Below are 20541 nucleotides of genomic sequence, written 5' to 3'. Positions count from 1 at the left end.
TCCCTAAAGAGTGGAGGCTGTTATAGCAGCAATGTTCCAACATCTAGTAGAAAGCCTTCCCAGAAGAGTGGAGGCTTTTATAGCATCAATGTTCAACATCTAGTGGAAAGTCTTCCCAGGAGAGTGGAGGCTGTTATAGCAGCAATATTCCTACATCTAGTGGAAAGACTTCCCTGAAGAGTGGAGGCTGTTATAGCAGCAATGTTCCTACATCTAGTGGAAAGACTTCCCAGAAGAGTGGAGGCTGTTATAGCAGCAAAGGGGGACAAACTCCATATTAATGCCCATGACTTTTGCAATGAGATGTTTGACGAGCAGGTGTCCACACACTTTTGGTCATGTAGTGTGTCAGCTCAATGGAAAATATCTTTACATTTCGATCGCTTCAGTGTTAGATTGAATAAATATATTGATTTTGACAAATCTGTTTGGGTTACAGTTTTTTTTTAAAGATCAGTTTCCACTGTCAATCTTGTTCGTCATCCCAGCAGCCATCTGACAAAGGTCAATCTGCTGGGATGACTAAGGTGATGCTTTGTCCATTCATATTGAACCATTTCCATGCTGCTCCAGCCAACACTGCAGCTCGGCTCCCCCTCTCATTCCCTTCTCTCTGTTCATGCTGCACCAGCCAACACCGCAGCTCGGCTCCCCCTCTCATTCCCTTCTCTCTGTTCATGCTGCACCAGCCAACACCGCAGCTCGGCTCCCCCTCTCATTCCCTTCTCTCTGTTCATGCTGCACCAGCCAACACCGCAGCTCGGCTCATCTCACTCTCTTCCCTCCATTCTGGGGGATGGGTGCACTGCTTTGTGAGAGCAGAGTCCCGGGGGTGGGGCATGGAGCTCCCGAGGAGCAGAGCACTGGGGGGGGGGGGTCCCTCTGAGGAGCAGAGCGCTGGGGGTGGAGCTCCCTCTGAGGAGGAGAGCGCTGGGGGTGGAGCTCCCGCTGAGGAGGAGAGCGCTGGGGGTGGAGCTCCCTCTGAGGAGGAGAGTGCTGGGGGTGGAGCTCCCTCTGAGGAGCAGAGCGCTGGGGGTGGAGCTCCCTCTGAGGAGGAGAGCGCTGGGGGTGGAGCTCCCTCTGAGGAAAAGAGCGCTCGGGGGGGGTGGAGCTCCCTCTGAGGAGCAGAGCGCTGGGGGTGGAGCTCCTCTGAGGAACAGAGCGCTGGGGGTGGAGCTCCCTCTGAGGAGCAGAGCGCTGGGGGTGGAGCTCCCTCTGAGGAGCAGAGCGCTGGGGGTGGAGCGCCCTCTGAGGAGCAGAGCGCTGGGGGTGGAGCTCCCTCTGAGGAGGAGAGTGCTGGGGGTGGAGCTCCCTCTGAGGAGCAGAGCGCTGGGGGTGGAGCTCCCTCTGAGGAGGAGAGCGCTGGGGGTGGAGCTCCCTCTGAGGAACAGAGCGCTGGGGATGGGTGGGTGGAGCTCCCTCTGAGGAACAGAGTGCTGGGGGTGGGGGGTGGAGCTCCCTCTGAGGACAGAGCGCTGGGGATGGGTGGAGCTCCCTCTGAGGAACAGTGAGTGAACAGGGGCTGGGGGTGGAGCTCCCTCTGAGGAACAGAGCGCTGGGGGTGGAGCTCCCTGAGGAGGAGGAACAGAGTGCTGGGCGTGGGGGGTGGAGCTCCCTCTGAGGAACAGAGCGCTGGGGGTGGGGGGTGGAGCTCCCTCTGAGGAGCAGAGCGCTGGGGGGGGGGGGTGGGGCTCCCTCTGAGGAGGAGAGCGCCGGGGGTGGGGGGTGGAGCTCCCTCTGAGGAGGAGAGCGCCGGGGGTGGAGCTTCCTCTGAGGAACAGAGCGCTGAGGGTGGGGGGTGGAGCTCCCTCTGAGGAGGAGAGCGCTGGGGGTGGAGCTCCTTCTGAGGAGGAGAGTGCTGGGGGTGGAGCTCCCTCAGAGGAGCAGAGAGCTGGGGGTGGAGCTCCCTCTGAGGAGGAGAGCGCTGGGGGTGGAGCTCCCTCTGAGGAGGAGAGCGCTGGGGGTGGAGCTCCCTCTGAGGAGCAGAGCGCTGGGGTGGAGCTCCCTCTGAGGAGTAGAGCGCTGGGGGTGGAGCTCCCTCAGAGGAGCAGAGCGCTGGGAGTGGAGCGCCCTCTGAGGAGCAGAGCGCTGGGGGTGGAGCTCCCTCTGAGGAGGAGAGTGCTGGGGGTGGAGCTCCCTCTGATTAGCAGAGCGCTGGGGGTGGTGCTCCCTCTGAGGAGCAGAGCGATGGGGGGGGCTCCTCTGAGTAGCAGAGCCCTGGGGGTGGAGCTCCCTCTGAGGAGCAGAGCGCTGGGGGTGGAGCTCCCTCTGAGGAACAGAGCGTTGGGGGTGGATCTCCCTCTGAGGAACAGAGCATTGGGGGTGGAGCTCCCCATGAGGAGCAGAGCGCTGGGGGTGGAGCTCCCTCTGAGGAGGAGAGCGCTGGGGGTGGAGCTCCCTCTGTGGAACAGAGCGCTGGGGGTGGGGGGTGGAGCTCCCTCTGAGGAACAGAGCGCTGGGGGTGGGGGGTGGAGCTCCCTCTGAGGAGGAGAGCGCTGGGGCTGGAGCTCCCTCTGAGGAGGAGAGCGCTGGAGGTGGAGCTCCCTCTGAGGAGCAGAGCGCTGGGGGTGGGGGGTGGAGCTCCCTCTGAGGAATAGAGCGCTGGGGGTGGAGCTCCCTCTGAGGAGCAGAGCGCTGGGGGTGGAGCTCCCTCTGAGGAGCAGATCGCTGGGGTGGAGCTCCCTCTGAGGAGCAGATCGCTGGGGGTGGAGCTCCCTCTGAGGAGCAGAGTGCTGGGGGTGGAGCTCCCTCTGAGGAGGAGAGCGCTGGGGGTGGAGCTCCCTCTGAGGAGCAGAGCGCTGGGGGTGGAGCTCCCTCTGAGGAACAGAGCGTTGGGGGTGGATCTCCCTCTGAGGAACAGAGCATTGGGGTGGAGCTCCCCATGAGGAGCAGAGCGCTGGGGGTGGAGCTCCCTCTGAGGAGGAGAGCGCTGGGGGTGGAGCTCCCTCTGTGGAACAGAGCGCTGGGGGTGGGGGGTGGAGCTCCCTCTGAGGAACAGAGCGCTGGGGGTGGGGGGTGGAGCTCCCTCTGAGGAGGAGAGCGCTGGGGCTGGAGCTCCCTCTGAGGAATAGAGCGCTGGGGGTGGAGCTCCCTCTGAGGAGCAGAGCGCTGGGGGTGGAGCTCCCTCTGAGGAGCAGATCGCTGGGGGTGGAGCTCCCTCTGAGGAGCAGATCGCTGGGGGTGGAGCTCCCTCTGAGGAGCAGAGTGCTGGGGGTGGAGCTCCCTCTGAGGAGGAGAGCGCTGGGGGTGGGGGGTGGAGCTCCCTCTGAGGAGGAGAGCGCTGGGGGTGGAGCTCCCTCTGAGGAACAGAGCGCTGGGGGTGGGGGGTGGAGCTCCCTCTGAGGAGGAGAGCGCTGGGGGTGGAGCTCCCTCTGAGGAACAGAGCGCTGGGGGTGGGGGGTGGAGCTCCCTCTGAGGAGCAGAGCACTGGGGGTGGAGCTCCATCTGAGGAGCAGAGCGCTGGGGGTGGAGCTCCCTCTGAGGAGCAGAGTGCTGGGGTTGGAGCTCCTTCTGAGGAGCAGAGCGCTGGGGGTGGGGGGTGGAGCTCTCTGAGGAGGAGAGCGCTGGGTGTGGAGCTCCCTCTGAGGAGCAGAGCGCTGGGGGTGGAGCTCCCTCTGAGGAGCAGAGCGCTGAGGGTGGAGCTCCCTCTGAGGAGCAGAGCGCTGGGGGTGGAGCTCCCTCTGAGGAGCAGAGCGCTGGGGGTGGAGCTCCCTCTGAGGAGCAGAGCGCTGGGGGTGGAGCTTGGAGCTCCCCCTTTGAGAAGGTTTTGCGGCTTTAAAAGGAAGCTGAGTTGACATTTTAGAATAAAAAAATGGATTTCTACTAAAGTCAGGTAAACGTGAACTTCAGGTTCTAATGGTGTCAGTCCAGTAGATTAACATATATAGAAAAAACTAATCTGGTATGTGTTGTATAATACATCTTAAATCTAAAAAAAACGATGAATCTGGGGAAAATCACATTTAAATGAAAAATTGGATTGTTGGGTGAAAGGGAGTTCATATGTATAAATGATTATTGTTGTAGTAACAGAATTAATACCATCAAATAATGACCAATAATCTATACAAGGGATGCATAGAAGGAATATTTTAATGCAGTGTCATATAAACATGCCTGACGTTTTGCATCAGTGTTGTTTCTGTGTGGAGGGGCGAGTCTTCAACCCAGTTCTGAACAGCCTAATCCAAGACCCTTAACATTGTTTTGGGGAAACAGACCTACTGCCGAGTTTCAGGATTCCGGGATTCAATTCAAAGCATGTAGTTAGAATAACGCATAGGACTGCTGGCAATGCGCCTTTTTAAAGGAGGCCTCGTTTTAACAAGTTTGATATTTTAAGGTCAGTTCTAATAGTGTTTGTCAGTAATGCCATCGCCGCTTTAAAAAGAAAGCACAGATAGCATTTTACGGATTGAATCCCAGCCATCTCCTTTAAAAAGCACAGATAGCATTTTATGGATTGAATCCCAGCCATCTCCTTTAAAAAGCACAGATAGCATTTTACGGATTGAATCCCAGCCATCTCCTTTAAAAAGCACAGATAGCATTTTACGGATTGAATCCCAGCCATCTCCTTTAAAAAGCACAGATAGCATTTTATGGATTGAATCCCAGCCATCTCCTTTAAAAAGCACAGATAGCATTTTACGGATTGAATCCCAGCCATCTCCTTTAAAAAGCACAGATAGCATTTTATGGATTGAATCCCAGCCATCTCCTTTAAAAAGCACAGATAGCATTTTACGGATTGAATCCCAGCCATCTCCTTTAAAAAGCACAGATAGCATTTTATGGATTGAATCCCAGCCATTGTCTTTGGAAAATATAAGCCTAGGTCATATTTTATTTACACATTCCCAGCATAGTTTGTTCAAATGCAGAAAGTCTATTCACTCCAGCCCTTTCTTAGTGCCCACATAATGTTGTTAGAGTTCTCATAAATCCAGTAGTCGAGGAACTGGTTCTTCTGGTTCTGCTGGTTCTGCTGGTTCTTCTGCTGCTGGTTCTGCCTCTTCCTAGACAGGGAAAGAAAATGTTAAACCATTAGGCTAGATGATTACTCCTGAGGTTATTTCTGAACAGTATTTCTGTCCATTCAGGGGACCCCTTTTGGCTCAAGAGCACAGAAGGCAGAAGTTTGGATTTAAGAGTAAATCCAATGTGGTTAAAATAAAGCGTGTTTGAGATATAAAATTGACTTAGGTCAACATTGAATCTGATTTCGGGTTGTTGACAACGCAGCTTATAAAGGCAATGTTCCCACATTTCACAGACTGCATCCACACTACGTGCCTCAATCAGTAATTACCTTTAAATATAGCGTTGTTGACAGGCGGGATCAGATTGAATCCTGGCCTTACATATTGATCAGTTGTGTTATTGAGATATAACATTGACACTTGTACATTGATCAGTAACATTATTGAGATATAACACATCATTATTGCGACTTACACATTGTTCATTGATACCAAAGGGTTGGTTGAAGGCCCTGTAACCGCTGTAGAGCGGGTTGGGAATAGACACCAGAGCAGGCTTATCCCCCTCTTCATTCTGTCACCATGGGAGACAAGACATGTCAGTCAATCAAATCTGTTTTTAGAAAACCCCTTTTATCTGGGCATACCGTGTCATTTCAACGTGGAAATGTGGGTGACCTTGATTCACCCACTCAGAGACAGGCAAATTCTCAATGTGTGCTTTTACAGGTGCTTCTACACCTGCATTGCTTGCTGTTTGGGGTTTTAGACTGGGTTTCTGTACAGCACTTTGAGATATCAGCTGATGTAAGAAGGGCTATATAAATACATTTGATTTATCACTGTGCTTTCATTTATTTTTTTATTATTTATTTTTTACCCCCTTTTTCTCCCCCATTATGACCTTGTCTCATCGCTGCAAGTCCCCAACTGGCTCGGGAGGCGAAGGTCGAGTCATGTGTTCTCCGGAACATGACCCGCCAAACCGTGCTTCTTAACACCCGCCCACTTACCCCAGAAGCCAGCCGCACCAATGTGTCAGAAGAAACACTGTTCAACTGACGACCGAGGTCAGCCTGCAGGCCCACGACCCGCCACAAGGAGTTGCTAGAGCACGATGAGCCAAATAAGGAGGTAGCCTTTATTTCTAACATGGTAGCCTAGCCGTTATTTCTAACGAGGTAGCCTTTATTTCTAACGTGGTAGCCTAGCCTTTATTTTTTATGTGTTACCCTTTATTTCTAACGTGGTAGCCTTTAATTCTAACATGGTAGCCTAGCCTTTATTTCTAATGTGGTAGCCTTTATTTCTAACGTGGTAGCCTTTATTTCCAACGTGGTAACCTAGCCGTTATTTCTAACGAGGTAGCCTTTATTTCTAGCGTGGTAGCCTTTATTTCTAATGTGGTAGTCTTTAATTCTAACGTGGTAGCCTTTATTTCTAACGTGGTAGCCTTTATTTCTAATGTGGTAGCCTAGCCTTTATTTCTAACGTGGTAGCCTTTATTTCCAACGTGGTAGCCTAGCCGTTATTTCTAACGAGGTAGCCTTTATTCTTAACGTGGTAGCCTTTATTTCTAACGTGGTAGCCTTTATTTCTAACATGCTAGTCTTTATTTCTAACAAGGTAGCCTTTATTTGTAACGTGGTAGCCTTTATTTCTAATGAGGTAGCCTTTATTTGTGATGTGGTAGCCTTTATTTCCAACATGGTAGCCTTTATTTGTAACGTGGTAGCCTTTATTTCCAACGAGGTAGCCTTTATTTCCAACGAGGTAGCCTTTATTTCTAACGAGGTAGCCTTTATTTCCAACGTGGTAGCCTTTATTTCTCACGTGGTAACCTAGCCGTTATTTCTAACGAGGTAGCCTTTATTTCTAACATGGTAGCCTTTATTTCTAACGTGGTAGCCGTTATTTACAATGTGGTAGCCTTTATTTCTAATGTGGTAGCCTTTGTTTCTAACATGGTAGCCTAGCCATTATTTCTAACGAGGGTGCCTTTATTTCTAACGTGGTAGCCTTTATTTCTAACATGGTAGCCTTTATTTCTAACGTGGTAGCCTTTATTTCCAACGTGGTAACCTTTATTTCTAACGTGGTAGCCTTTATTTCTAACGTGGTAGCCTTTATTTCTAACGTGGTATCCTTTATTTCTAACATGGTAGCCTTTGTTTCCAACGTGGTAGCTTTTATTTCCAACGTGGTAGCCTTTATTTCTAATGTGGTAGCCTTTCTAATGGAGCAGGGACAAGGAAAGGGAATGGTTGGGGACGAGCAGCCGCCCGCCGATATGTCGGCTCATATCGCAGTTAAACCTCCAACACCGCCAAAACATCTGCTATGCGGATGCTTGTTAATGCTCGATCTGATTGAATCCATGCCTCAATCTATTATCACTGTGCTCCATCTAATAGCAGAACCAAATGACCTGGATTGGAGTTGAGATTCCATTAAAAGTGATCAGCGCTGTTCCAGATTCTGCACAGATTTATTACAGCAATAGTGAAGCTCTCCACAGACCTGCAACCTTTACACGGCATCTTGAACATGCACAGATTCTGCACAGATTTATTACAGCAATAGTGAAGCTCTCCACAGACCTGCAACCTTTACACGGCATCTTGAACATGCACAGATTCTGCACAGATTTATTACAGCAATAGTGAAGCTCTCCACAGACCTGCAACCTTTACACGGCATCTTGAACATGCACAGATTCTGCACAGATTTATTACAGCAATAGTGAAGCTCTCCACAGACCTGCAACCTTTACACGGCATCTTGAACATGCACGCTTTCTACTGACTCGCCTAGTTAAATAAAGGTTCAATTACGTTTAAAAAAATATTTTTACAAATCTATAATTACATAAGACATTTATAGTTACAGTAACCACAATGTGGCCATGAATTTATTAGTTTTAAGTTGGAATAAATAAATAGTGTTACATTAGTTTGTAAGAGAGTCTAATGTTAAAATATTTACTGTATTACAAAAGCAATATTGATTTGTGTTTGGTTGTCAACGCAACCAAATATCAACAATTTAAAGGAGATGCATCTAATGCTTGGAAGTTTCATCTGAGCCACTGGCTGAATCCTATTCTTATTGGACGTCAATCCAACATCATTTCTTAACTTCCACAAGTTAACAGGCTATTTACTGTATTTCAAAAGTGATATTGAATTGTGTTTAGTTGTCAATGCATCCAAATATCTTGATATTTGTAAAATATCTAAAAAATATATTGGTCTGTATTGTTATTGGAATAGTTTTTAATAACCTGCCCAGGGACTGCGGTTGAAAATTATCCTGCTAGCTAAACGGGCACTTTTACTGAAACGTTAATGTGCACTGTCCCTGTAAAAACAAACCCAATCCAAAATCCAAATGAATAATTGATATGTTTGATTCACGTCTCCATCTTAACCAAAAATTCAACTTGACGAATAGGACTAAATCAAATCAAACTTTAAATGCATTTTTGGTTGAGATAGAGACGTATATCCAATATACCAATTATTAACTTGAAGATTATATTTGAAATCTGCCAAAGCCTGAAACACTAAGCCTATATTTTAGTTGAATCCTGGGTTGAATTGAAACAATATCAGTTGATGACTTCCCTAATGTTATATGGGCCTAAATAGTATCATAACAGTTGACTTCCCTAATGTTATATGGGCCTAAATAGTATCACAACAGTTGACTTCCCTAATGTTATATGGGCCTAAATAGAATCACAACAGTTGATGACTTCCAGTTTGTGTCCAGTGGGTTTGTACATCAGCATTTGTCACAAAGTGCTCTACAGTAACCTGGCCTCGATCCCAAAGAGCAAGCAGAAGTGAGAGCACAGTGGCCAGGAAGAAATCTAGAGAAACCCGGAGGGGTCCCCAGTCACACTTAAAGGCACAGTACAGTTAAAAATGTGATTCCCCTGTGTTTCGTATACACACCAGACTGTTTATTAGGTACACCCATCTAGTTTCGGGTTGGACCCTCCTTTGCCTCCAGAACAGCCTGAATTATTTGGGGTATTCTACAAGGTGTCGGAAGCATTCCAAAGGAATGCTGGTTCATGCTGACACAACGGCATTTCGCAGTTGCTGCAGATTGGTCGGCGGTATATTCATGCTGTGACCAGCCCTTTCCATCTCATCCCAAAGATGCTCTGTAAGGTTGAGGTTTGTGGACTGCGCAGACCGCTCAAGTAAACTGAACTCGCTGTCATGTCACAGGCAATGTTTTTCCACTGCTCATTTGTCCAGTGTTGGTGATCGTGTGCCCACTGGAGCTGTTTCTTCTTGTCTTTATCTTATAGGAACCCAGTGTGGTCGTCTGCTGCAGTAGCCCATCCATGACAAGGACCGATGAGCTGTGTGTTCTGAGATGCTGTTCTGCACACCACTGTTGTACTGTTCCGTTATTTGTCTGTTTGTGGCCCGTCTGTTAGCTTGCATGATTCTTGGCATTCTTCGTAGACCCCTCTCAACGAGCTGTTTTCGCCAACAGGACTGCCGCTGACTGGATGTTTGGTTTGTCTCACCATTCTCTGTAAACCTGTCCTACGTGAAAAACCCAGGAGGCTGGCTGTTCTGAGATATTGGATCCGACGCACCTGGCATCGACAATCATACCACTCTCAAATTCACTTAGGTCACTCGTTTAGTCCATTCTAACATTCAACCGAACAGTAACTGAATGTCTTGATGCCTGTCTGCCTGCTTTATATAACAAGCCACGGCCACGAGACTCACTGTCTGTAGGAGCAATACATTTTCGTGAATCGGCTGGTGTACCTAATAAACAACGGTGAGGTTGGAAAAATACTTTGAAATTGTGAAAATGATGATAATGCCTGTTTAATTGTAAGCTATTTGAAAACTGAAATGTCAGCCTGTTTTGGTGGGATGGAATTTTGGCCTTCCATGGTGACATAATTTACTGTATATATGAGTTAATAGACAAATTAGAAAGAGTTACAAACATCTCTGCCAATAACAGCTAGTTTTCAGTTTCCCCCTCCATACCTCCTTGCTACTCCTTGTCATGGCAACAAAAATTGTTTAGCATGACAAGGAGTGGAGTGTTGGCTTAGACAGACTGGATTTCTGGCTATTGTTATTCGGTGAATGTCAAATGTGTAAAATGTGTTTGTTAAAAACCCCATGAGCTTTTTACTCTTGCAGCAGCAGCAGCAGCTGACCCTTTCCTGTCCACAAAACACCCACAAAACGTGCCACGCTGACAGACAAGTCGCACAAATGTAAAATACAATACAACTAAAACACAATACGGAGAATACAGTGAAAGTCCTCTGAGTGACTGGTCAAAACGTAAACCAACTTCAGGTGGATTTGGTCCCCCATTATTTTACATTTATACGTTTTCATCCGCTAAAAAAAGTTAGTTAGTTTTTTTTCAAATTGAGGAAAACTAAATGAATAAATTATTATGTGGGCTAATGGAGAATGCAAACTTGAAAGCTGCGCTATTGAATAACAGTAGTAGTACTGGTCTATAGTAGTGTTGATCAAAGCCCTGTGGGCCCAATGGGCCTGGTCTATAGTAGTGTTGATCAAAGCCCTGTGGGCCCAATGGGCCTGGTCTATAGTAGTGTTGATCAAAGCCCTGTGGGCCCAATGGGCCTGGTCTATAGTAGTGTTGATCAAAGCCCTGTGGGCCCAATGGGCCATTAAATCATTAAATCAAATCAAATTTTTATTTGTCACATACACATGGTTAGCAGATGTTAATGCGAGTGTAGCGAAATGCTTGTGCTTCTAGTTCCGACAATGCAGTAATAACGAGCAAGTAATCTAACTAACAATTCCAAAAAAACTACTGTCATACACAGTGTAAGGGGATAAAGAATATGTACATAAGGATATATGAATGAGTGATGGTACAGAGCAGCATAGGCAAGATACAGTAGATGATATCGAGTACAGTATATACATATGAGATAAGTATGTAAACCAAGTGGCATAGTTAAAGTGGCTAGTGATACATGTATTACATAAGGATGCAGTCGATGATATAGAGTACAGTATCAACGTATGCATATGAGATGAACAATGTAGGGTAAGTAACATTATATAAGGTAGCATTGTTTAAAGTGGCTAGTGATATATTTACATCATTTCCCATCGATTCCCATGATTAAAGTGGCTGGAGTAGAGTCAGTGTCATTGACAGTGTGTTGGCAGTAGCCCTCAATGTTAGTGGTGGCTGTTTAACAGTCTGATGGCCTTGAGATAGAAGCTGTTTTTCAGTCTCTCGGTCCCAGCTTTGATGCACCTGTACTGACCTCGCCTTCTGGATGGCAGCGGGGTGAACAGGCAGTGGCTCGGGTGGTTGATGTCCTTGATGATCTTTATGGCCTTCCTGTAGCATCTAGGTGTCCTGGAGGGCAGGTAGTTTGCCCCCGGTGATGTTGCAGACCTCACTACCCTCTGGAGAGCCCTGTTGCCATACCAGGCGGTGATACAGCCCCCAGGATGCTCCTGTGCATCTGTAGAAGTTTGTGAGTGCTAGCCGAATTTCTTCAGCCTCCTGAGGTTGAAGAGGCGCTGCTGCGCCTTCCTCACGATGCTGTCTGTGTGAGTGGACCAATTCAGTTTGTCTGTGATGGGTATGCCGAGGAACTTAAAACTTGCTACCCTCTCCACTACTGTTCCATCGATGTGGATGGGGGTGTTCCCTCTGCTGTTTCTGAAGCCCAATCATCTCCTTAGTTTTGTTGACGTTGAGTGTGAGGTTATTTTCCTGACACCACACTCCGAGGCCCTCACCTCCTCCCTGTAGGCCGTCTCGCCCTGTTGGTAATCAAGCCTACCACTGTTGTGTCGTCCGCAAACTTAGGGCCTGGTCTATAGTAGTGTTGATCAAAGCCCTGTGGGCCCAATGGGCCTGGTCTATAGTAGTGTTGATCAAAGCCCTGTGGGCCCAATGGGCCTGGTCTATAGTAGTGTTGATCAGAGCCCTGTGGGCCCAATAAGCCTGGTCTATAGTAGTGTTGATCAAAGCCCTGTGGGCCCAATGGGCCTGGTCTATAGTAGTGTTGATCAAAGCCCTGTGGGCCCAATGGGCCTGGTCTATAGTAGTGATGATCAAATCCCTGTGGGCCCAATGGGCCTGGTCTATAGTAGTGTTGATCAAAGCCCTGTGGTCCCAATGGGCCTGGTCTATAGTAGTGTTGGAAGGACTTGTTACCTTGAAGTAGTGGAAGCGGAAGGCGTCATTCTTGTGTTTGAAGACGTAATAGGTGAGGCCAGCGATGACGCAGACTATCAGACAGGTGACCAAGATGGAGGTGGCCACAGTCCCGCCCCCGTGGGCGTGGCCTGATGACTGGGCATGGTGCACCTGGAATGATACTCATAGAAATAGAATTACTAGAAGGGACAAAGCCACTCTATTCTCCCATAATGCAGTGTGCTACTGTTGACCAGAGACCCTATTCTCCCATAATGCAGTGTGTTACTGTTGACAAGAGACCCTATTCTCCCATAATGCAGTGTGTTACTGTTGACCAGAGACTCCTTGTGTGGCTCTGAAATAGGGTGGAATTTGCAATGAATTAGGATTGTTATAATGGTCTGAAGTTTCCCCTAGTTACAGATCTAGGATCACCTACCCCAACCTTAACCATTAGTGAGGAAAATGTCAAACTGATCCAAGATCAGCATCTAGGGTACAACTTCACTCAACTGCTTAACTAACTCACTGGTAGTGGCGGGGCTCTGAGTGGGCCCTCTATGACATGGATAATTCCATTGTAGGCTGGGATGTCCCAGGTCAACACTAGCCTCCGGTTCACTAGCTTGAACGTCTGGGGCTCCTGTGGAGAAACAACCGTCACACACACAAAATCAAGAATCACTTCATCCAGATCAAAACATCCATGAAATTAATTGTTGCTTCAAGAAATGTATGATATTATACACTTAATTGTTTTGTTTATTATTACTATTTTATTTATTTTACAAGTTATTCGTAACATGTTGATCTGGAGTAAAGACTTGTTTGAATTGCACAACCAGCTCCTGGACATTTGTAACAGACCGGTCCACTCACCTGGTTCTGCTGTGTGATGTTGCTGGGGGAAATGACCACTGAGAGGTTATATCCCAGTCTGGAAGGGATGACTCCATCGTGTTTCAGGTCCTCATAGAACGTAATGCTGTTGTTAGTGGAGATATGGTACTCCACATCCCGGTCTGATAACGTCTACATACAGTCAAGAAAACTATACATCAAATGACTAAGACAAAATTATACATCATTATATAAACATTAAAAAAAAGGGATAGTTCACCTAAATTACAAAATGACATACTGGTTTCTTTACCCAGTAAGAACAAATCCCATTCAAGTCATGGGACCGATATAATGTCCAAATCATCAATATATCATTGATTTTGAAGCTCACAAGTCACATAGGTGATTTGGACATGATGTGCAAAAAATGACTTGAATGGGATTTGTGCCACAAATGCTAAAACGTTAGCATTTGAAAACCGTGCCAGGGAACCTCAACCAAAGCATGGATTACTGTCATAGCTTGTACATAGACTTCTCACTGGGTAAAGAAACCAACATGGCATTTTGTAATTTAGGTGAACTATCCCTTTTTAAATGACACAAAATACATGAATTTACAGGAAAAAGTAAGAAAAAATGTATTTTTTTTGGTTCCATGATTTGAGATGTAAAATCACCTCATTCTCAGAGAACCCAGCGTTGAGTGGCACAAACAGAGTGGCATAGGATGAACTGCTGGACAGAAAGTCCAACAGAACTTCTCCCTCTGTAGACGAGCCTGCATACTTCAACAATATCTACAACCAGGAGAGAGAATTTACTGTTGCTCAATATATGCACTCAAAAAATAGGGTCAAATTCTAACTTGAGATCCATATCACCCGGACATGTTTGCAAATGTACTTTAATTTGAATGAATACAATTAAGTCTGAGTTGCATGTGAGGATCTTAATTTAGGATTAGTCCTGAATGAAAACAACAAACTTACATTGTAGAATACAGAGTAGTTTAAGTTGGTAGCCACAACACTGGCCAGGTCTCCGTTACAGAAGTCCCCGTTACCCACGTACCCACTTCCACACACACAGGACACATCTACAGGGAGACAGACGGGTTGTAATATACAGGACCACAGGACACATCTACAGAGAGACAGACAGGTTGTAATATACAGGACACATCTATAGGGAGACAGACGGGTTGTAATATACAGGACCACAGGACACATCTATAGGGAGACAGACGGGTTGTAATATACAGTACCACAGGACACATCTACAGAGAGACAGACGGGTTGTAATATACAGGACACATCTATAGGGAGACAGACGGGTTGTAATATACAGTACCACAGGACACATCTACAGAGAGACAGACGGGTTGTAATATACAGGACACATCTATAGGGAGACAGACGGGTTGTAATATACAGGACCACAGGACACATCTACAGAGACAGACGGGTTGTAATACCACAGGACACATCTACAGGGAGACAGACGGGTTGTAATATACAGGACCACAGGACACATCTACAGGGAGACAGACGGGTTGTAATACAGTACCACAGGACACATCTATAGGGAGACAGACGGGTTGTAATATACAGTACCACAGGACACATCTACAGGGAGACAGACGGGTTGTAATATACAGTACCACAGGACACATCTACAGGAGACAGACAGGTTGTAATATACAGGACCACAGGACACATCTACAGGGAGACAGACAGGTTGTAATATACAGGACCACAGGACACATCTACAGGGAGACAGACAGGTTGTAATATACAGGACCACAGGACACATCTACAGGGAGACAGACGGGTTGTAATATACAGGACCACAGGACACATCTACAGGAGACAGACGGGTTGTAATATACAGTACAACAGGACACATCTACAGAGAGACAGACGGGTTGTAATATACAGTACCACAGGACACATCTACAGGGAGACAGACGGGTTGTAATATACAGTACCACAGGACACACAGGGAGACAGACGGGTTGTAATATACAGTACCACAGGACACATCTACAGGGAGACAGACAGGTTGTAATATACAGTACCACAGGACACATCTACAGAGAGACAGACGGGTTGTAATATACAGTACCACAGGACACATCTACAGGGAGACAGACAGGTTGTAATATACAGGACCACAGGACACATCTACAGGGAGACAGACGGGTTGTAATATACAGGACACATCTACAGAGAGACAGACGGGTTGTAATATACAGGACACATCTACAGGGAGACAGACGGGTTGTAATATACAGTACACATCTACAGAGAGACAGACGGGTTGTAATATACAGTACACATCTACAGGGAGACAGACAGGTTGTAATATACAGTACCACAGGACACATCTACAGGGAGACAGACGGGTTGTAATATACAGGACCACAGGACACATCTACAGGGAGACAGACGGGTTGTAATATACAGTACACATCTACAGAGAGACAGACGGGTTGTTGTACACATACAGGACACATCTACAGGACACATCTACAGGAGACAGACGGGTTGTAATATACAGTACACATCTACAGGGAGACAGACGGGTTGTAATATACAGTACAACAGGACACATCTACAGAGAGACAGACAGGTTGTAATATACAGTACCACAGGACACATCTACAGGGAGACAGACGGGTTGTAATATACAGGACACATCTACAGGAGACAGACGGGTTGTAATATACAGTACACATCTACAGGGAGACAGACAGGTTGTAATATACAGTACCACAGGACACATCTACAGAGAGACAGACGGGTTGTAATATACAGGACACATCTACAGGGAGACAGACGGGTTGTAATATACAGGACACATCTACAGAGAGACAGACAGGTTGTAATATACAGGACACATCTACAGAGAGACAGACGGGTTGTAATATACAGGACACATCTACAGGGAGACAGACAGGTTGTAATATACAGTACACATCTACAGGGAGACAGACGGGTTGTAATATACAGGACACATCTACAGGGAGACAGACAGGTTGTAATACACAGGACCACAGGACACATCTACAGGGAGACAGACGGGTTGTATTACACAGGACCACAGGACACATCTACAGGGAGACAGACAGGTTGAAATATACAGTACCACAGGACACATCTACAGGGAGACAGACGGGTTGAAATATACAGTACACATCTACAGAGAGACAGACGGGTTGTAATATACAGGACACATCTACAGAGAGACAGACAGGTTGTAATATACAGTACCACAGGACACATCTACAGAGAGACAGACGGGTTGTAATATACAGTACCACAGGACACATCTACAGAGAGACAGACAGGTTGTAATACGCAGGACCACAGGACACATCTACAGAGAGACAGACGGGTTGTAATATACAGGACACATCTACAGAGAGACAGACGGGTTGTAATATACAGGACACATCTACAGAGAGACAGACGGGTTGTAATATACAGGACCACAGGACACATCTACAGAGAGACAGACGGGTTGTAATATACAGTACTACAGGACACATCTACAGAGAGACAGACGGGTTGTAATATACAGGACACATCTACAGAGAGACAGACGGGTTGTAATATACAGGACACATCTACAGGGAGACAGACGGGTTGTAATATACAGGACCACAGGACACATCTACAGAGAGACAGACGGGTTGTAATATACAGGACCACAGGACACATCTACAGAGAGACAGACGGGTTGTAATATACAGTACCACAGGACACATCTAAATGTTGTTGAAAGACTGATATGAAATGAAGAGAGAATGGAGACAGTATGGCTGGTAGGCCTATATTCATAAACCTGATCTAGGATCTGTTTTCTTTTCTAATCACAATTTCATTATTATATGGATATAGTGGACCTGATCCTATATCAGCAATCCTACTCTGAGATGCTTTATGACACATTGATTGGAATTGAGGAGAATTGGAATTTCAGTGTACAGTACTTCCTGAAATGTCTGGAATTTAAATGAAGTCTGTAACAGTAAGTGGAGCCCAACCCTGGCTGATGGTATTACCTGACAGTCTATAACTGGAGCCCAACCCTGGCTGATGGTATTACCTGACAGTCTGTAAGTGGAGCCCAACCCTGGCTGATGGTGTTACCTGACAGTCTATAACTGGAGCCCAACCCTGGCTGATGGTATTACCTGACAGTCTGTAACAGTATGGCTGGAGCCCAACCCTGGCTGATGGTTTACCTGACAGTCTATTAACTGGAGCCCAACCCTGGCTGATGGTATTCAGCAACCTGACAGTCTGTAGACAGTAAGTGGAGCCCAACCCTGGCTGATGGTGTTACCTGACAGTCTTAAGTGGAGCCCAACCCTGGCTGATGAAGTACCTGACAGTCTGTAAGTGGAGCCCAACCCTGGCTGATGGTATTACCTGACAGTCTGTAAGTGGAGCCCAACCCTGGCTGATGGTATTACCTGACAGTCTGTAAGTGGAGCCCAACCCTGGCTGATGGTGTTACCTGACAGTCTGTAAGTGGAGCCCAACCCTGGCTGATGGTATTACCTGACAGTCTGTAACAGTAAGTGGAGCCAACCCTGGCTGATGGTGTTACCTGACAGTCTGTAACTGGAGCCCAACCCTGGCTGATGGTATTACCTGACAGTCTGTAACAGTAAGTGGAGCCCAACCCTGGCAACCCAGTCTGGCTGAGCCCAACCCTGGCTGATTACCTGACAGTCTGTAAGTGGAGCCCAACCCTGGCTGATGGTGATTACCTGACAGTCTGTAGTGGAGCCCAACCCTGGCTGATGGTATTACCTGACAGTCCAACCCTGGCTGATGGTGTTACCTGACAGTCTGTAAGTGGAGCCCAACCCTGGCTGATGGTGTTACCTGACAGTCTGTAAGTGGAGCCCAACCCTGGCTGATGGTGTTACCTGACAGTCTGTGACAGTCTGTGGAGCCCAACCCTGGCTGATGGTGTTACCTGACAGTCTGTAAGTGGAGCCCAACCCTGGCTGATGGTGTTACCTGACAGTCTGTAAGTGGAGCCCAACCCTGGCTGATGGTATTACCTGACAGTCTGTAACAGTAAGAGCCCAACCCTGGCTGATGGTATTACCTGACAGTCTGTAAGTGGAGCCCAACCCTGGCTGATGGTATTACCTGACAGTCTGTAACAGTAAGTGGAGCCCAACCCTGGCTGATGGTGTTACCTGACAGTCTGTAACAGTAAGTGGAGCCCAACCCTGGCTGATGGTGTTACCTGACAGTCTGTAACAGAAGGTGTCGTATTTGCTGCTGGGGTCCACAGGGTCTTTGTATAGCACTATACCAACATGGTTGTCACCACAATTGACCGAGGGAAACCTGGTTGGATAGCCCACTTTCTTCCCTTGTATCCATCCAGCAACACATCGGTGCATTCCCAGCTAGAGAAAGACACAACATGAACTGCAACATCAGTGGTGGAGTGTCAATCAGACAGTTACTGGTTGCATCCCGATTCTCTGCCCTTCTCTTAAAAACTGCACTTGTACACTTCCTGGTCGTCACGGATTTAAAAGCATTGGCTGGAGCCTGGGAGTTTCCACTGACCAGGAGTGTGCAAGTGCACAGGGGGAGAATTGGGACACTACCACTGTAAAACTTCTAAATAGTGAACTATCACTTTCAATCACCGGTATCATGTAGCTGAGAGTTAATGATGTCCTGGTTCAACTTCAAACTACTGCCACTGACCAAATAGTTGGTAACACTTTAAATCAAGAGTATAATTTTGCTGAGTTAAATGGGCAGTCTGTGATTGGCACATCAATGTATGGACTTTTTAAAGTAATGATATTTAGCTTTTGATGAAAAGTGTCAGGGTGACTGCTTTGTTGTTTCGAATCCCAGATTTTCCTTTTAAAGGATGACCTCTGACCTGTTGTGCATCAGCCATCTGAGAGAAGGTGGCGAGCGTAGCCCCCTCAGCTTGACAGGCTAGCTCAGCATCTGTGTAGTTCAGCTGGTACTTCCCTGCACTGGAACGCAGGTGGAAAACTCCGGCAGTGTTACCTGACGACACAAAGGAACAAACGGTCTCTTAATAAAGATGGAAATAACTATCACTTTAAAGGTAGAATGTTGCCATGAGCAGCACCGCAGATCAAATCAAACCAAAGTTTATTTGTCACGTGCGCTGAATACAACAGGTGTAGTAGACCTTACAGTGAAATGCTTACTTACAGGCTCTAACCAATAGTGCAAAAAAGGCATTAGGTGAACAATAGGTAGGTAAAGAAATAAATCAACAGTAAAAAGACAGGCTATATACAGTAGAGAGGCTATAAAAGTAGCGAGGCTACATACAGACACCGGTTAGTCAGGCTGATTGAGGTAGTATTTACATGTAGATATGGTTAAAGTGACTGCATATATGATGAACAGAGAGTAGCAGCAGTGTATAAAGAGGGGTTGGCGGGTGGTGGGACACAATGCAGATAGCCCGGTTAGACAATGTGCAGGAGCACTGGTTGGTCGGGCCAATTGAGGTAGTATGTACATGAATGTATAGTTACAGTCACTATGCATATATGATAAACAGAGAGTAGCAGTAGCTTAAAAGAGGGGTTGGTGTTGATTAAACACGCAGTCACACAGAGTATCTGCGCGTGTGCAGGTATTAGCGTCACGTTGATACGACGTAGTAACTACTGGACCAAAACTTCAGAGAAGTTTGGCCTCACGCTTCAATGCTCTTAGTTGTTGTTGACATTGAACTACTACTGCTGATTTGCATCTACGTCATCTTGCTGAGTCCTCTTCTCCTCCTCTGGTCCTCTTCTCCTTTAATATGTATAAATAACCTGACACAATTGGGAAGATCAATCTGACGACCCGTCACCGAAGTGTGCTACTTTTTATTTAATTTTTTTGTGTTGTTTGTAACTTATTTTGTACATAATGTTGCTGCTACAGTGTCTTCGCTGACATTTTCAACCACTCCCTGACTGAGTCTGTAATACCTACATGTTTCAAGCAGACCACCATCGTCCCTGTGCCCAAGGAAGCGAAAGTAACCTGCCTAAATGATTATCGCCCCATAGCACTCACGTCGGTAGCCATAAAGTGATTTGAAAGGCTGGTCATGGTTCACATCAACAGCATCCTCCCGGATACCCTAGAGCCACTCCAATTCGCATACCGCCCCAACAGATCCACAGATGACGCAATCTGAATCGCACTCCACACTGCCCTTTCCCATCTGGACAAAAGGAACACCTATGTGAGAATGCTGTTCATTGACTACAGCTCAGAGTTCAACACCATAGTGCCCAGGAAGCTCATCACTAAGCTAAGGACCCTGGGACTAAACACCTCCCTCTGCAACTGGATCCTGGACTTCCTGACGGGCCGCCCCCAGATGCTAAGGATAGGCAACAACACGTCTGCCACACTTATCCTCAACACTGGTGCCCCTCGGGGATGCGTACTCAGTCCCCTCCTGTAATCCCTGTTCA

General features: G+C 47.0%; 2 protein-coding genes and 2 long non-coding RNA genes across 5 annotated transcripts in view; 1 reads left to right on the top strand and 3 right to left on the bottom strand.

Moving 5' to 3' along the window:
- Nucleotides 1-733: 733 nt before the first annotated feature.
- Nucleotides 734-3797, bottom strand: LOC112234334 (formin-like protein 20). The gene is made up of 2 exons (XM_042304872.1): nt 2057-3797; nt 734-2007 (listed from the first exon to the last, which is right to left on the bottom strand). Exons 1-2 carry the CDS (start codon nt 3795-3797, stop codon nt 734-736), a joined length of 3015 nt encoding a protein of 1004 aa, XP_042160806.1.
- A 277-nt stretch (nt 3798-4074) lies between these two features.
- The window catches only part of stab1 (stabilin 1), a 168508-nt gene continuing 152041 nt past the window's right edge, over nt 4075-20541 (bottom strand). The window contains exons 62-70 of the mRNA XM_042304863.1: nt 18963-19096; nt 18303-18468; nt 14021-14127; nt 13709-13828; nt 13065-13217; nt 12715-12828; nt 12201-12353; nt 5458-5556; nt 4075-5018 (exon numbers count right to left, since the gene is read on the bottom strand). Of these exons, the coding sequence (XP_042160797.1) occupies nt 4938-5018; nt 5458-5556; nt 12201-12353; nt 12715-12828; nt 13065-13217; nt 13709-13828; nt 14021-14127; nt 18303-18468; nt 18963-19096 (1127 nt within the window). The 3' untranslated portion in view covers nt 4075-4937. The remainder of the gene's footprint in view (nt 5019-5457; nt 5557-12200; nt 12354-12714; nt 12829-13064; nt 13218-13708; nt 13829-14020; nt 14128-18302; nt 18469-18962; nt 19097-20541) is intronic.
- LOC121847611 lies at nt 15646-15963 on the top strand. The gene is made up of 2 exons (XR_006084455.1): nt 15646-15709; nt 15787-15963. It is a non-coding gene; the product is annotated as an uncharacterized LOC121847611 (long non-coding RNA).
- On the bottom strand, nt 17337-18296 carry LOC121847610. 2 transcript variants are annotated; one of them, XR_006084453.1, is made up of 3 exons: nt 18068-18296; nt 17886-17973; nt 17337-17599 (listed from the first exon to the last, which is right to left on the bottom strand). It is a non-coding gene; the product is annotated as an uncharacterized LOC121847610 (long non-coding RNA). The 2 variants fall into 2 exon arrangements; XR_006084454.1 differs by lacking the exons at nt 17886-17973; nt 18068-18296 and adding an exon at nt 17649-17705.

This window comes from Oncorhynchus tshawytscha, linkage group LG02, assembly GCF_018296145.1.
Source record: "Oncorhynchus tshawytscha isolate Ot180627B linkage group LG02, Otsh_v2.0, whole genome shotgun sequence".
Lineage (NCBI taxonomy): Eukaryota > Metazoa > Chordata > Actinopteri > Salmoniformes > Salmonidae > Oncorhynchus > Oncorhynchus tshawytscha.
The sequence above is the reverse complement of the archived record's forward strand: the minus strand, read 5'-3'. Positions and strand labels throughout refer to the sequence as shown.